A 15,406-nucleotide genomic window follows, 5' to 3' on the forward strand; every position below is an offset into this window, starting at 1 on the left:
TGCAGGGGTGAAGGTGACTCGCCTAGCCGCTGAGGTGAGAGGGAGCTGCGAGAAGCCGTCCGCTACTCGCACTCATCCTGCAAGCTGAACATTTTAGACCCCGCAGGAACATCGACAAGAGCCTCCACCTCGGCTGCGTCCTCGGGGAATATTATAGATAGGCTGTCGGTGGGGTTTTATCAGTGGCTGTGTATGCATGTGTTCTGCACCGAACGGGCGCAAGAACCGCCCCAGATCCGCAGCGAACATTTTTCATCTCAGCAAACCACTGCAGAGGGACCCGGAACGCCGGGAGAGCACCGAGAGCACGCGGAAAGCCCAGCGGGCCGTAGGCGACTGTAGGATGGTAAGATATGATATATCGTTCCGTCGGTAGTGGTAATAGCTATGGAGTCATCGCTGCCATACTAGTATAAGAGCAGACATTGTAACCTATATATTTCCCGCATGAAAATCACGTGTAGGTGCACTGTTCTATTAAACCACAAAGACAAATTCAAATGCGCAACACTGGATACGATAAAATAATTAACCAGAGACACATTTCTTACCAAGCTACATTTATCTGCCAACGAAGTCGTAGATGTGAGTCCAGGTACCATATAGTGATTTATTTAAGACTGTCCTTGGTGTCTTAGCGCTTTAAGGTGCGATAGACAAAATAATGTATGTTGCACTCACAAGGGCATGCCACAAGGAGAGCTGGGATAATATTACACCAATGTGCCACAATTAGGTAGCCTATATATAGTATATATGAATAGGCTATATTTTGTAGTGCAATATTGTTATTATTCAAGTGTAGGCAATATTGTGATTATTTACGTGCAGTAGGCTATGTAGCCTATACGGATCGGGTGGCAGTCAAGGCTATGTAGCCTATACGGGTCGGGTGGCAGTCATAACATTGATCTACTGCGTGTCCACCTGCGCATGCAATAGTATTGTCGCTCCAATCTCCCTTGAAAACCTATGGAGCTATGCATTGACTTGCTGAAAGGGGTTATTTGTCCATGTTGCTTCTCAGACAGTCCAAGATTTCAACACTCTCGTGGCGCTGTACCGAGAACAGGTCATAACTATTGGGGAGATTTCGGCCGATTGTCCCTCTTTACGGGCGGTGCTGCACCGCACCAGGACCAAAGGATGCACAATGGCCCAAGCTGCCCATCAGAACCTCACCGTAATATCTGGGTCTGGGTAAGGAATCTACGATATACGGATACAGTTTAATGAACATGATATGTTGACTTCTTCAATGTCACTGGAATTGTCCATGGTGCTAGTGTATGTCAATTCAAGGCGCGCTATTCGACATGACAGCTTGTATACGGTATGAAAGTCCCGCCTACTTCCTGGATCATCTCCCACACTGTTTTTGAATGGCCTTCAATAGCCCTATTATATAATCAAATTAATTAAATCGCGTCATTTAAGATATTATATATTCGTATTAGTGGATTAATTTACTTTTACTCAATTCCTTCTATGAAGGTTTTCCATAAGGAAAAGAGAAACGCAATCGAAATCCATGAAAGTCATCAGAAATAGCCTAAATGAAGCCACGAATATGAATATAGCCTAATTTATTAATTAACTTATGATCAGTAGTGGTGCATGGGTAAAATCACTGGGAAGATTTAAAAAAAGCCATATTACAACCAGTGTTGTGATAATTGCGTTGTTTGCTCTATAACCTGTTCATTCATATGCCTTACAACCTGACATATATATATATATATATAAGGCCGAGACAATAAGACACAGTGGGATAATAAATTCAACCACCTTTTTGTTTTATCACAAAACCGGATAACAACCTCTGTCCGCGAAGCATATTGCATGTAACAGACCGTTACATGACCTACAGCATGGTTACGCAAGTTAATGTTTCCGACATTTTCGGCTCACTAAACTATCGATTTAGAACCACAGAGTTACCGCAAGTCGCAAAGAAAATAGGAGCTGCCGCCACTATTCCAGCACTATTTCAACTTCTACATTTAAACATCAAATCACCTCTGCTTCGTCTAAAACAGTGCCAACTAAAAGATACCAAAAACAATTTAGTCCCATCAACGTAAACTAAATATGACGTGGCAACCTGGTTTAAACGCTTGCTCGCTAGCTTAACTTCCATTCATTGGCAACGTTAGCTAGTTAACATTAGCATTCTACATCTAGCTACATATTGAACTTCCATACTCTAAGGCCAGGGGCACAACAATGTATGAATTAGGCTAATGGTTGGATCAGAATCGCAATTATAATCATTGGCCAGTACTGAGAATTAAGTAAAACCACAAGTCCAAATCCCTGGCTAGGCACCGGAGGACAACAACACAACGAGATGCAACAATTCAAGTTGTTTCTGTCAATGACATACAGTGCCTTCAGAAAGTATTCAGACCCCTTGACCTTTTCCACATTTTGTTATGTTACACCCATATCCTAAAATGTATTACATTGTTTTTATCCCTCATCAATCTACACACAATACCCCATAATGACAAAGCAAAAACAGGTTTAGAAATTTCTGCTAATTTATTACAAATAAAAAAACGTATCACATTTACATAAGTATTCAGACCCTTTACTCAGTACTTTGTTGAAGCACCTTTGGCAGCGATTAAAGCTACTCCCGAGTGGCGCAGTGGTCTAAGGCACCGCATCGCAGTGCTAGCTGTGCCACTAGAGATCCTGGTTCGAATCCAGGCTCTGTCGTAGCCGGCCGTGACCGGGAGACCCATGGGGCGGCGCACAAGTCGTCCAGGGTAGGGGAGGGAATGGCCGGCAGGGTTGTAGCTCAGTTGGTAGAGCATGGCGTTTGCAACGGCAGGGTTGTGGGTTCGTTTCCCACGGGGGGCCAGTATGAAAAAAAAAAAAAAAGAATGTATGCACTCGCTCTGGATAAGAGCGTCTGCTAAATGACAAAAAATAAAAATCTAAATATAGAGTATTCTTTGGTATGACGCTACAAGCTCTGTCAGGTTGGATGGGGAGCGTTGCTGCACAGCTGTCGGTCATATACTGTATAAATAATTTGTTATTTCTATACTGAACAAAAATATAAACGCAACATGTAAAGTGTTGGTTCCGTGTTTCATGAGCTGAAATAAAAATCTAAGAAATTGTCCATATGCACAAAAAGCTTATTTCTCTCAAATGTTGTGCACAAATTTGTTTACATCCCTGTTAGTGAGCATTTCTCCTTTGCCAAGATAATACATCCACCTGACAGGTGTGGCATATCAAGAAGCTGATTAAACAGCATGATCATTACACAGGTGCACCTTGTGCTGGGGACAATAAAAGGTCACTCTAAAATGTGCAGTTTTGTCACACAACACAATGCCACAGATGTCTCAAGTTTTGAGGGAGCGTGCAATTGGCATGCTGACTGCAGGATGGTCCACCAGAGCTGTTGCCGGAGAATTGAATGTTAATTTCTCTACCAACATAATTTTAAAGAATTTGGCAGTACGTCCAACCCGCTTCACAACCACAGACCATGTATAACCATGCCAGCCCAGGACCTACACATCTGACTTCTTCACCTGCAGGATCGTCTGAGACCAGCCACCCAGACAGCTGATGAAACTGAGAAGTATTTCTGTCTGTAATAAAGCCCTTTTTTGGGGACAAACTCATTCTGATTAGCTGGGCCAGCTCCACGGTGGGTGGGCATAAAAGCTGTGTTCTAAGTCTTGCCATCCCCAGCGCGTATGACAAAGTTAACAGTACAAAACCAAAGATATTGGTCTGTTTTAATCAATTTTGTGTCATGTTGACTATAAGCTTTTATACTATCACCAATCTGAGGTAAAAAGGATGTGTAATGTAGTAACACATACTGTCCACATCTTGGAAAGTAGCATAATATACATTAATTAGATATGGCAAAATAATGTAATATCTTAATTTAGGATGATAGTAAATGAAGCAAACTCAATAATCACATATTTCTCACTAGTTAAACCATTTAGAGATTAAAAACATGAGCTCCCCATAGTGACTGTGCAGCAGCCCATTGTTTCAACTTCTCTATTTAAATGACTGCATTTTCATGAATCTATTGAAGGCCATTCAAAAACCACGTGGAACTTGATCCAGGAAGTAGGCGGGACTTCATACCATAGTAACCAACTGTCTTTGCTTTATCAAGAATAGCGACAGTGACTTTCTCAGAGGTAGCCTAGCCTATGCAAAATATCTGACAAATGTGGAGTAAGTGTACTAGGCTACTTAAAAAATATTGGAAATTCTGTATTTTTAGCATTTCCAGGAAACAGTTCTCTGGTTCTACAGTGGAGATTAAAAGAAAGTGCAGCCCATTACACATGGAGTGTATATAACCTCACACTTTGGCTGTGACATTAGCCTATAGCCTAGACTACTCATTAATTACCTGCTCTCCTGTTAGCCATGACAGACCTCTCACACCTCCAGTGGTGCTAAGGATAGGAACCAGTAATCACATTTGAAACTGTCCATTCTCCAACTGTGTATATGTGCTTTAGGCCAGAGGATGGGGAGATCCACCCAGAGATCTGCCGGCTATTCATCCAGCTACAGTGCTGCCTGGAGATGTTCATCACGGAGATGCTCAAGTCCATGTGTCTACTGGGAGTGCTGCAGCTCCACAGGAAAGGTGCAAGACAAATCTCAACCAGCAGATGGCAGGGTAGTCCATAATAAAATGTTCAGAGCATCATACCAAGATAAAGAGCAGTGTGTATCTACTCACAATGAACTAAGATGTAGCTAGTATGGCACGCATCAAAGCCAAATTCCATAGTTTTCTTATATCTCAGACTAGACACAAAGCATTGGAAAATGTAGACATTCAGTTCAGACATTTACAAGCTATTCACAGGTTACCTAGTGTTATGTGTTGATCAAATGTAAATCCCCCTCACAGGAAAGGATTCATACCCAGAGCCCAGGTTGGACTTCAAGATGGATGAGAGCTCTGATGTTCCCATTCTGGAGGAGCACTCCTCCTCACCTGTGGACTACCAACATGAGTCCTGGCTGGTGTGCACCGATATTGAAAACATAGAGAGGTACAGTATAAGCAATATGCTTACACACTCATGGTCTCTCATGGTCAGAATGCCCAGGTCACATGAGTATAGGCAATACATGAATGATTATCAACAGACTGGACATTATAGTCAACATGATATCATTGATAAGCTTCAGTATGTGATGCAATTTGCAAAAAGATGTGCAGCATTGATGCATAAGGTGATGCAAAACGTATTGATGCATAAATCAATACATTGCATTCAATGCAAAAAAAAAAGTTGGTGATAAAGCTGCAATGGGTAAATTGGTGAAAGACTCAGACAGACAGACACAGACAGACGCAGACAGACAGACTAATCTCAACCTTAAACCTAACCCTCACCCTAACCCTAGCTTCATGTCCACATCCCGGCTTAACCTTAGCCATAATCCTAAACTTAACACTAGCTTTGTCTCTACATCTTGGCTAAACTCTAGCCATAGGATTATGGTTAGGGTTGAGGTTGGAGTTAGGGTTGAGCCGGGATGTGAACATGAAGCTAGGGTTAGGGTTATGGCTTAGAGGTCTTCCTGGTCCAAAAAGTTGGACCCAGAACAGACCACCTACGTGTACAAACAGACCAGGTACGACCTCCGTAAGGTGATCAAAGAGCCAAAACAAGAGTACAGGGACAAATTGGAGGGACAAAGTGGAGTCCCAATTCAACAGCTCAGGCCACGAGACGTATGTGGCAGGGCCTCCAGACAATCCCGGATTATAAAGGGAAAGCCAGCCACGTCGTGGACACTGACGCCTCGCTCCCGGACGAGCCAAAGACATTCTTCACCCGCTTCGAGGAAAACAACATCGAGCCAGGGACACAGGCCCCAAGCTCACAAGGACTGTGTGCGCTCGTTCTCCTGCCCAGACGGCATCCCAAGCCGCGTCCTCAGAGCATGTGCAGACCAGCTGGCTGGAGTGTTTACGGACATATTCAATCTCTCCATATACCAGTCTGTTGTACCCACTTGCTTCAAGATGTCCACCATTGTTCCTGTACCCAAGATAGCGAAGGTAACTGAACTAAATGACTATCGCCCCGTAGCACTTACTTCTGTCATCATGAATTGCTTTGAAAGGTTGGTTAAGGATCATATCACCTCCACCTTACCCGACATCCTAGACCCACTACAATTCACATATCGCCCCAACAGATCCATGGACGACGCAATCGCCATTGCACTGCATACTGCCCTATCCCACCTGGACAAGAGAAATACATATGTAAGAATGCTGTTCACCGACTACAGCTCAGCCTTCAACACCATAGTGCCCTCCAAGCTCATCACTAAGCTCAGGGCCCTGGGTCTGAACCCCTCCCTGTGCAACTGGGTTCTGAACTTCCTGACAGTCCGACCCCAAGTGGTGAAGGTAGGCAACAACACCTCCGCCACGCTGATCCTCAACACGGCGGCCCCACAGGGGTGTTTGCTCAACCCCTTCCTGTACTCACTGTTCACCCATGACTGTGTGGCCACGCACATCTCCAACTCAATCATCTAGTTTGCTGACGACAAAACAGTGGTAGGCCTGATTTCCAACAATGATGAGACAGCCTACAGGGAGGAGGTGAGAGCCATAGCAGAGTGGTGCCAGGAAAATAACCTCTCCCTCAACGTCAACAAAACGAAGGAGCTGATCGTGGACTACAGGAGACAGCAGAGAGAGCACGCCTGTCCACATCGACGAGAACGCAGTGGATAGGGTCAAAAGCTTCAAGTTCCTTCGGCATGCACATCACTGGCAACCTGGAATGGTCCCTTCACACAGACAGCATGGTGAAGAAGGCGCAACAGCGCCTCTTCAACCTCAGGAGGCTGAAGAAATGTGTCATGGCCCCTAAGACTCTCACGAACTTCTACAGATGCACAATTGAAAGCATCCAGGAGCGTCACTGCACAGCTATTTTCAGCTCTCTCCAGAGATGTTTGATCGGGTTCAAGTCAGGGCTCTGGCTGGGACACTCAAGGACATTCAGAGACTTGTCCCGAATCCATTCCTGCGTTGTCTTGGCTGTGTGCTTAGGGTCGTTGTCCTGTTGGAAGGTGAACTTTCGCCCCAGTCTGAGGTCCTGAGCGCTCTGGAGCAGGCTTTCATCAACGATCTCTCTGTACTTTTCTCCGTTCATCTTTCCCTCGATCCTGACTAGTCTCCCAGTCCCCGCCGCTGAAAAACATCCCCACAGCATGATGCTGCCATCACCATGCTTCACCATAGGGATGGTGCCAGGTTTCCTCCAGAGGTGACGCTTGGCATTCAGGCCAAAGAGTTCAATCTTGGTTTCATCAGACCAGAGGATCTTGTTTCTCATGGTCTGAGTCCTTTAGGTACGTTTTGGCAAACTCCAAGCAGGCTGTCATGTGCCTTTTACTGAGGAGTGGCTTCCGTCTGGCCATCTCTACCATAAAGGACTGATTATGGGGTATTTTGTGTAGATTGATGAGGAAAAAATGTAATTTAATCAATTTTAGAATAAGGCTGTAACGTAACGAAATGTGGAAAAAGTCAAGGGGTCTGAATACTTTCCGAATGCACTGTATACTGTATTCTAGTCAAGGCTTACCCTATATAACTTATTTTTTGTTATTTTTCTGGATTATATGTGTATTGTAATTTGTTTTTTGCCACACTGCCATTACCACACTGTTGGAGCTACAAACACAAGCATTTCACTGCACCTGCAATAACATCTGCAAATCGGTGTAGGTGACCAATAAACTTTAATGCACGAGCCGAGGGAGAGAGGAATGGATGAAATTGGTGGGGAAACATCCGACTGGGAGGTGTGATCATTGTCAGGAGGAGATCGAGGCAGTGGAACATGTTCTATTTCAGTGCCAGACATTTGTGAGAGAAAGGGAGTGATTGTTATTAGATATGAGGAGGAATGGGGTTGAAGAGCCAGGATTAAGTGAACTGCTGGGGAAATCTTCAGGGGATGTAGTATTTAATTATGTATTTCGTTTCCTTAGGGAGATTAGATTATTGGGTAGGATTTAGACCTTCACTGTCTCTGGTCCACACTCCAGTCCAGTTGGTGGCGGAAATGCACCTTAAAGTTGGTTGCCCACCGCCATATAAAATCCACAGAAGAAGAAGAAGAAGAATGGAGGAGTTCTACCAGCAGGTGGGGGAGGGGCCATGTGGTGTGTGTTTGTGGCTGAGTGGCTCGAGGAGCAGGCAGCAGCAACCAAGCTGACTCGCAATAGGTACTAACTTCTAGCTGCCAAAGCTAAGTTATTTATCATCCAATCTGATTACATAGTACCTGTTTTGACTGCATCAAACCGAGAAGAGAAGCTAGTTAAGCTAGCTAGCTAGGCTTACTGAGGCTGCAACAACAACTCCATTCAGAGTATTAAGTAGCAGCCTACCTGTTGGCTATTGGTCATTGTAGCCTATTCTTCTCATTTAACTTTTCATTCAGTTAATTTAATTCCATCTTCCATTGATCTCCTAACTTGCTTCCCACGGCACACAGAGGCTAGTGCCATTTTGATGACTTTTGATTGGCCAACAACAACAAGCTACATGCGCCACTCTCGTAAAGATCCTGGGCAGCAGCATAAAATAGACAATTTTCTCTCTCTCTGGACTGCAGCAGTCGCGTTCGGGTCTGTACTGGTCCTTACTGGAAAATCAGTTATATTTACACATACCCCTGATACCCCTGACAATCAGATCTGACCCGGATCCGAGGGTAAACTACAGAATTGGGTCGGGTAATCGCTTTCGGTTGGACCCATGATGACCTCTAATGTGGAAATGAAGCTAGGTTTAGGATTGAGGTTAGGGTTGAGCCGGGATGTGGACATGAAGCTAGGTATTGAGGTTAAAGTTAGGGTTGAGCCAGGATGTGGACATGAAGCTAGGTATTGAGGTTAGAGTTAGGGTTGAGCCTGGATGTGGACATGAAGCTAGGTATCGAGGTTAGAGTTAGGGTTGAGCCTGGATGTGGACATGAAGCTAGGTATTGAGGTTAAAGTTAGGGTTGAGCCTGGATGTGGACATGAAGCTAGGTATTGAGGTTACAGTTAGGGTTGAGCCGGGATGTGGACATGAAGCTAGGTATTGCGGTTAGAGTTAGGGTTGAGCCGGGATGTGGACATGAAGCTAGGTATTGAGGTTAGAGTTAGGGTTGAGCATGGATGTGGACATGAAGCTAGGTATTGAGGTTAAAGTTAGGGTTGAGCCTGGATGTGGACATGAAGCTAGGTATTGAGGTTACAGTTAGGGTTGAGCCTGGATGTGGACATGAAGCTAGGTATTGAGGTTAGAGTTAGGGTTGAGCCGGGATGTGGACATGAAGCTACGGTTAGGGCCTCAACCCTAGACATAACCCTTTATTCTCTCCCTGCAGTTAAACACTCTGTAGAACGGTAAATTCTTAACATAAAGACTTGAAACTCAGGGCGTTGTTAAAGAGTGTTCCCAGGAGTCCGTACATTGAATTTAATTGGGGGTCATAGGGGTGGTTTCGAGGGGTTAAAAGGGTAGAATTGTGTCTATATGCATGTCTGTCTGTCAGTCTGTGAGTCTGTCTGTCTGCATGCCTGTCTGAGTCATTCACCAATTTACCCATTGCAGCTTTATCACCAATTTTGTGCATTGAATCCAATGTATTGACTTATGCTTTAATACTCTTGACACATACAGTGCGTTCAGAAAGTATTCATACCCCTTAACTTATTCCACATTTTGTTGTTACAGCCTGAATTCAATATGGATTAAATAGATTGTTTTTCTCACCCATCTACACACAATACCTCATAACTAAGTGAAAACATGTTTTTAGAAATTTTTGCAAATTGATTGAAAATGAAATACAGAAAAAAATATAAATATTCACACCCATGAGTCAATATTTTGTAGAAGCACCTTTGGCAGCGATTACAGCTGTGAGTCTTTTTGGGTAAGTCTCTAAGAGCTTTCAACACCTGGATTGTACAAATATTGCCCCTTATTCTTTTTTAAATTCTTCAAGCTCTGTCAAGTTGATTGTTGATCATTGCTAGACAGCCATTTTCAAGTCTTGCCATAGATTTTCAAGCCAATTTGCATCAAATCTGTAACTAAGCCACACTGGTAAGGAACTCCAGCATAGATTTGGCCTTGTGTTTTAGGTTATTGTCCTGCTGAAAAGTGAATTAGCAGACTGAACCAATGAATTAACAGACTGAACCAGGTTTTTCTCTAGGATTTTGCCTGTGCTTATAGCTGTATTCCGTTTCTTTTTATCCTAAAAAACACCCTAGTACTTGCCAATGACAAGCATACCCGTAACATGACACAGCCACCACCATGTGAAGAGTGGTACTCAGTGATGTGTGGTGTTGAATTTGACCCAAACATGACGCTTTGTTTTCAGGACAAAAAGTGTATTTCTTTGCAACATGTTTTGCAGTATTACTTAAGTACCCTGTTGGAATATTTGTATTCTGTACAGGCTTCCTTCTTTTCACTCTGTAATTTATGTTAGTATTGAGTAACTTCAATGTTGTTGATCCATCCTCAGTTTTCTCATATCACAACCATTAAACTCTTTAACTCTTTTAAAATCACCATTGGCCTCATGGTGAAATCCCTGAGCAGTTTCCTTCCCCACCGGCAACTGAGTTAGGAAGGACTCCTTTATCTTTGTACTGACTGGGTGTATTGATACACCACCCAAAGCCTAATTAATAACTTCACCATGCTCAAAGGGATATTCAGCGACTGCTTATTATTTTTTTAATTTTTTTACACATCTACCAATCGGTGCCGTTCTTTGCGAGGCATTGAAGAATGTCCCTGGTCTTTGTGGTTAAATCTGTGCTTGAAATTCACTACTCGATTGAGGCACCTTACAGATAATTGTACAGTGAGGGAAACAAGTATTTGATCCCCTGCTGATTTTGTACGTTTGCCCACTGACAAAGAAATGATCAGTCTATAATTTTAATGGTAGGTTGATTTGAACAGTGAGAGACAGAATAACAAAAAAAGAATCCAGAAAAACGCATGTCAAAAATGTTATAAATTGATTTGCATTTTAATGAGGGAAATAAGTATTTGACCCCCTCTCAATCAGAAAGATGTCTGGCTCCCAGGTGTCTTTTATACAGGTAACGAGCTGAGATTAGGAGTACACTCTTAAAGGGAGTGCTCCTAATCTCAGTTTGTTACCTGTATAAAAAAGACCTGTCCACAGAAGCAATCAATCCAAACTCTCCACCATGGCCAACACCAAAGAGCTCTCCAAGGATGTCAGGGACAAGATTGTAGACCTACACAAGGCTGGAATGGGCTAAAAGACCATCGCCAAGCAGCTTGGTGAGAAGGTGACAACAGTTGGCGCGATTATTCGCAAATGGAAGAAACACAAAAGAACTGTCAATCTCCCTCGGCCTGGGGCTCCATGCAAGTTCTCACCTCGTGGAGTTGCAATGATCATGAGAACGGTGAGGAATCAGCCCAGAACTACACGGGAGGCTCTTGTCAATGATCTCAAGGCAGCTGGGACCATAGTCACCAAGAAAACAATCGGTAACACTCTACGCTGTGAAGGACTGAAATCCTGCAGCGTCCGCAAGGTCCCCCTGCTCAAGAAAGCACATATACAGGGCCGTCTGAAGTTTGTTGGCATCAACTCAACTCGCCGTGTTTAGAGGAGGAGGAATGCTGCCTATGACCCCAAGAACACCATCCCCACCGTCAAACATGGAGGTGGAAACATTATGCTTTGGGGGTGTTTTTCTGCTAAGGGGACAGGACAACTTCACCGCATCAAAGGGACGATGGACGGGGCCATGTACCGTCAAATCTTGGGTGAGAACCTCCTTCCCTCAGCCAGGGCATTGAAAATGGGTCGTGGATGGGTATTCCAGCATGACAATGACCCAAAACACACGACCAAGGCAACAAAGGAGTGGCTCAGGAAGAAGCACATTAAGGTCCTGGAGTGGCCTAGCCAGTCTCCAGACCTTAATCCCATTGAAAATCTGTGGAGGGAGCTGAAGGTTCGAGTTGCCAAAAGTCAGTCTCGAATCCTTAATGACTTGGAGAAGATCTGCAAAGAGGAGTGGGACAAAATCCCTCCTGAGATGTGTGCAAACCTGGTGGCCAACTACAAGAAACGTCTGACCTCTGTGATTGCCAACAAGGGTTTTGCCACCAAGTACTCATGTTTTGCAGAGGGGTCAAATACTTATTTCCCTCATTAAAATGCAAATCAATTTATAACATTTTTGACATGCGTTTTTCTGGATTTTTTTGTTGTTATTCTGTCTCTCACTGTTCAAATAAACCTACCATTTAAAATTATAGGCTGGTCATGTCTTTGTCAGTGGGAAAACATACAAAATCAGTAGAGGATCAAATACTTTTTTCCCTCACTGTATGTGTGTGGTACAGAGATGGGGTAGTCATTAAAAAAACATGTTAACCACTATTATTGAACATGGAATGAGTCCATGTAACTTATTATGCGATTTGTTAAGCACATTTTTACTCCTGAACTTATTTAGGCTTGCCATAACAAAGGGTTGAATACTTATTGACTCGGGACATTTCAGATTTTAATTTGTTATACATTTCTAAAATGTTCTACAAACTGCATTTCATTTTGACATTATGGGGTATTGTGTGTAGATCAGTGGCAAAAAAATCTCAATTTAATCCATTTTAAATGCAGGCTCTAACAACAAAACGTGGAAAAAGTCAAGGGGTGTGATACTTTCTGAAAGCACTATATATTTGCATTGAATGCAATGTATTGACTTATACCATTTATTTTTGCAAAAGCATCACAGAATGACACGTCAGTTGATACCAGGCTGGTTATAGTAGAAGTTCAGTGTGTGTGTGTGTGTGTGCTTCCCCTGTGACCATTTAGAGGTGGTAGGGGAGACTGCGGTAAGTTGAGCTATTTCTTACATTCAGCATCACTCAATCAAGAAATATAGTATTCTTTCTAACAAAGATATCTACATATACAGTACCAGTCAAAAGTTTGGACACACCTACTCATTCCAGTGTTTTTCTTTATTTTTACTATTTTCTACATTGTAGAATAATAGTGAAGACATAAACTATGAAATAACACATATGGAATCATGTAGCAACCAAAACAGTGTTAAATAAATCAAAATATATTTTATATTTGAGATTCTTCAAATAGCCACCCTTTGCCTTGATGACATCTTTGCACACTCTTGGCATTCTCTCAACCAGCTTCACCTGGAATGCTTTTCCAACAGTCTTGAAGGAGTTCCCACATATGCTGAGCACTTGTTGGCTGCTTTTCCTTCACTCTGCGGTCCGACTCATCCCAAACCATCTCAATTGGGTTGAGGTCGGGGGATTGTGGAGGCGAGGTAATCTGATGCAACACTCCATCACTCTCCTTCTTGGTCAAATAGCCCTTTACACAGCCTGGAGGTGTGTTGGGTTATTGTTCTGTTGAAAAACAAATGATAGTCCCACTAAGCCCAAACCAGATGGGATTGCGTATCACTGCAGAATGCTATGTTAGCCATGCTGGTTAAGTGTGCCTTGAATTCTAAACAAATCAGACATTGTCACCAGCAAAGCACCCCCACACCATAACACCACCTCCTCCATGCTTTACGGTGGGAAATACACATGCAGAGATCATCCGTTCACCCACACCGTGTCTCACAAAGCCACGGCGGTTGGAACCAAAAATGTCCAATTTGGACTCCAGACCAAAGGACACATTTCCACCGGTCTAATGTCCATTGCTCGTGTTTCTTGTTCCAAGCAAGTCTCTTCTTATTATTGGTGTCCATTAGTAGTGGTTACGTTTTCCATATTGACTGACCTTCATGTCTTAAAGTAATGATGGCTGTTGTTTCTCTTTGCTTATTTCAGCTGTTATTGCCATAATATGGACTTGGTCTTTTACGAAATAGGGCTATCTTCTGTATACCCCCCTACCTTGTCACAACACAACTGATTGGCTCAAACGCATTAAGAAGGAAATACATTCCACAGATTAACTTTTAAGAAGGCACACCTGTTAATTGAAATGCATTCCAGGTGACTATCTCATGAAGCTGGTTGAGAGAATGCCAAGAGTGTGCAAACCTGTCATCAAGGCAAAGGGTGGCTATTTGAAGAATCTCAAATATAAAATATATTTTGATTTATTTAACACTGTTTTGGTTGCTACATGATTCCATATGTGTTATTTAATAGTTTTGATGTCTTCACTATTATTCTACAATGTAAAAATAGTAAAAAATAAAGAAAAACCATTGAATGAGTAGGTGTGTCCAAACATTTGAATGGTAGTGTATTTCAGGTTGTTCTGTATCCCTGGAAACAATTGTAATTCACGTAAACATGACAGTTTTGAAAACATACTGTAGTTTGTCTAAAAAAAGTGGTCTGTTGTCACAACTTACCCCGGTTATGGGGTAAGTTGAGCCACGCGACAGGATAAATAAAGCCATCTCAACTTACCCCATGGCCATTAGCTCAATTTACTCCAAGGCAAACATTTTGACCATATTAGCCCACATAGCTACAAGGATGCACTTTCATGCTAGGTTTAGGACCTCATATTGAAGCTTATGGAGACCCCAACTGATGTATAGAACAATCTTTAAATTATCTACTTTGGTTTAGATACATGCATCATGAAACCTCAAACACAATGCATTCATTTGACTTGGTGAAAATCTTTTTTTGGGACTTAACTTGCTTACCACTTTTTCCATGTGGTTTCTTCACAGACTCCATGAAAAGATGACCTCTGCCTAAATATTTGGTCAAATGATTAATTTTGTGCATGGTGTCCTACAAACAAGGGTGGCTCAACTTACCCCTTTGGCTCAACTTACCCCACTCTCCCCTAAATGGATTTACCCATGATTCACCATGTCTCCTCAGGGACATGCGAGAGATGAGAAACCTACTAAGCAAACTCAGGGAGACCATGCCTTTACCACTGAAAAACCAAGGTAAGTGGCATTTATACTGTATGAGTGGATGAAATCATAAAAAATACACAAGATTGAAGGCACTGCACTGTACTCAGGATTTGCTGTCTGTATTGTGTCTAGATGACAGCAGTCTGCTGAATCTCACTCCATACCCGCTGGTCAGGCAGAGGAAGAGGCGCTTCTCTGGGTTCTGCTGCCTGGTGTCCAGCTAAAAGGGCAGCACACCAACCCTACCCAACACCTTACATGTTTTCCAACCTATTACTGCCATTTAGGAAAGGAACTTTGTTTTATCTTAAAGCTGATCAGTCTGTCTTTATTTTTGTAGATTATTCTGTGTAGAAAAAGCTATTCAAATGATAAGATGTTATGCACAAGCATATTTTGC

The 15,406-nt window shown here is 42.9% G+C and overlaps 1 protein-coding gene across 1 annotated transcript; it reads left to right on the forward strand.

The window, feature by feature from the left end:
- Nucleotides 1-196: 196 nt before the first annotated feature.
- Nucleotides 197-15,230, forward strand: LOC311099762 (regulator of G-protein signaling 7-binding protein B-like; the record flags this gene model as incomplete). Its single annotated transcript, XM_084140504.1, has 6 exons — nucleotides 197-346; nucleotides 1,028-1,200; nucleotides 4,521-4,651; nucleotides 4,922-5,066; nucleotides 14,966-15,036; nucleotides 15,139-15,230. 6 exons carry the CDS (start codon nucleotides 197-199, stop codon nucleotides 15,228-15,230), a joined length of 762 nt encoding a protein of 253 aa, XP_083996630.1.
- Between the last annotated feature and the right edge of the window lie 176 nt (nucleotides 15,231-15,406).

Source organism: Coregonus lavaretus (assembly GCF_964263955.1).
Source record: "Coregonus lavaretus genome assembly, chromosome: 24".
In the NCBI taxonomy this organism is placed as follows: domain Eukaryota; kingdom Metazoa; phylum Chordata; class Actinopteri; order Salmoniformes; family Salmonidae; genus Coregonus; species Coregonus lavaretus.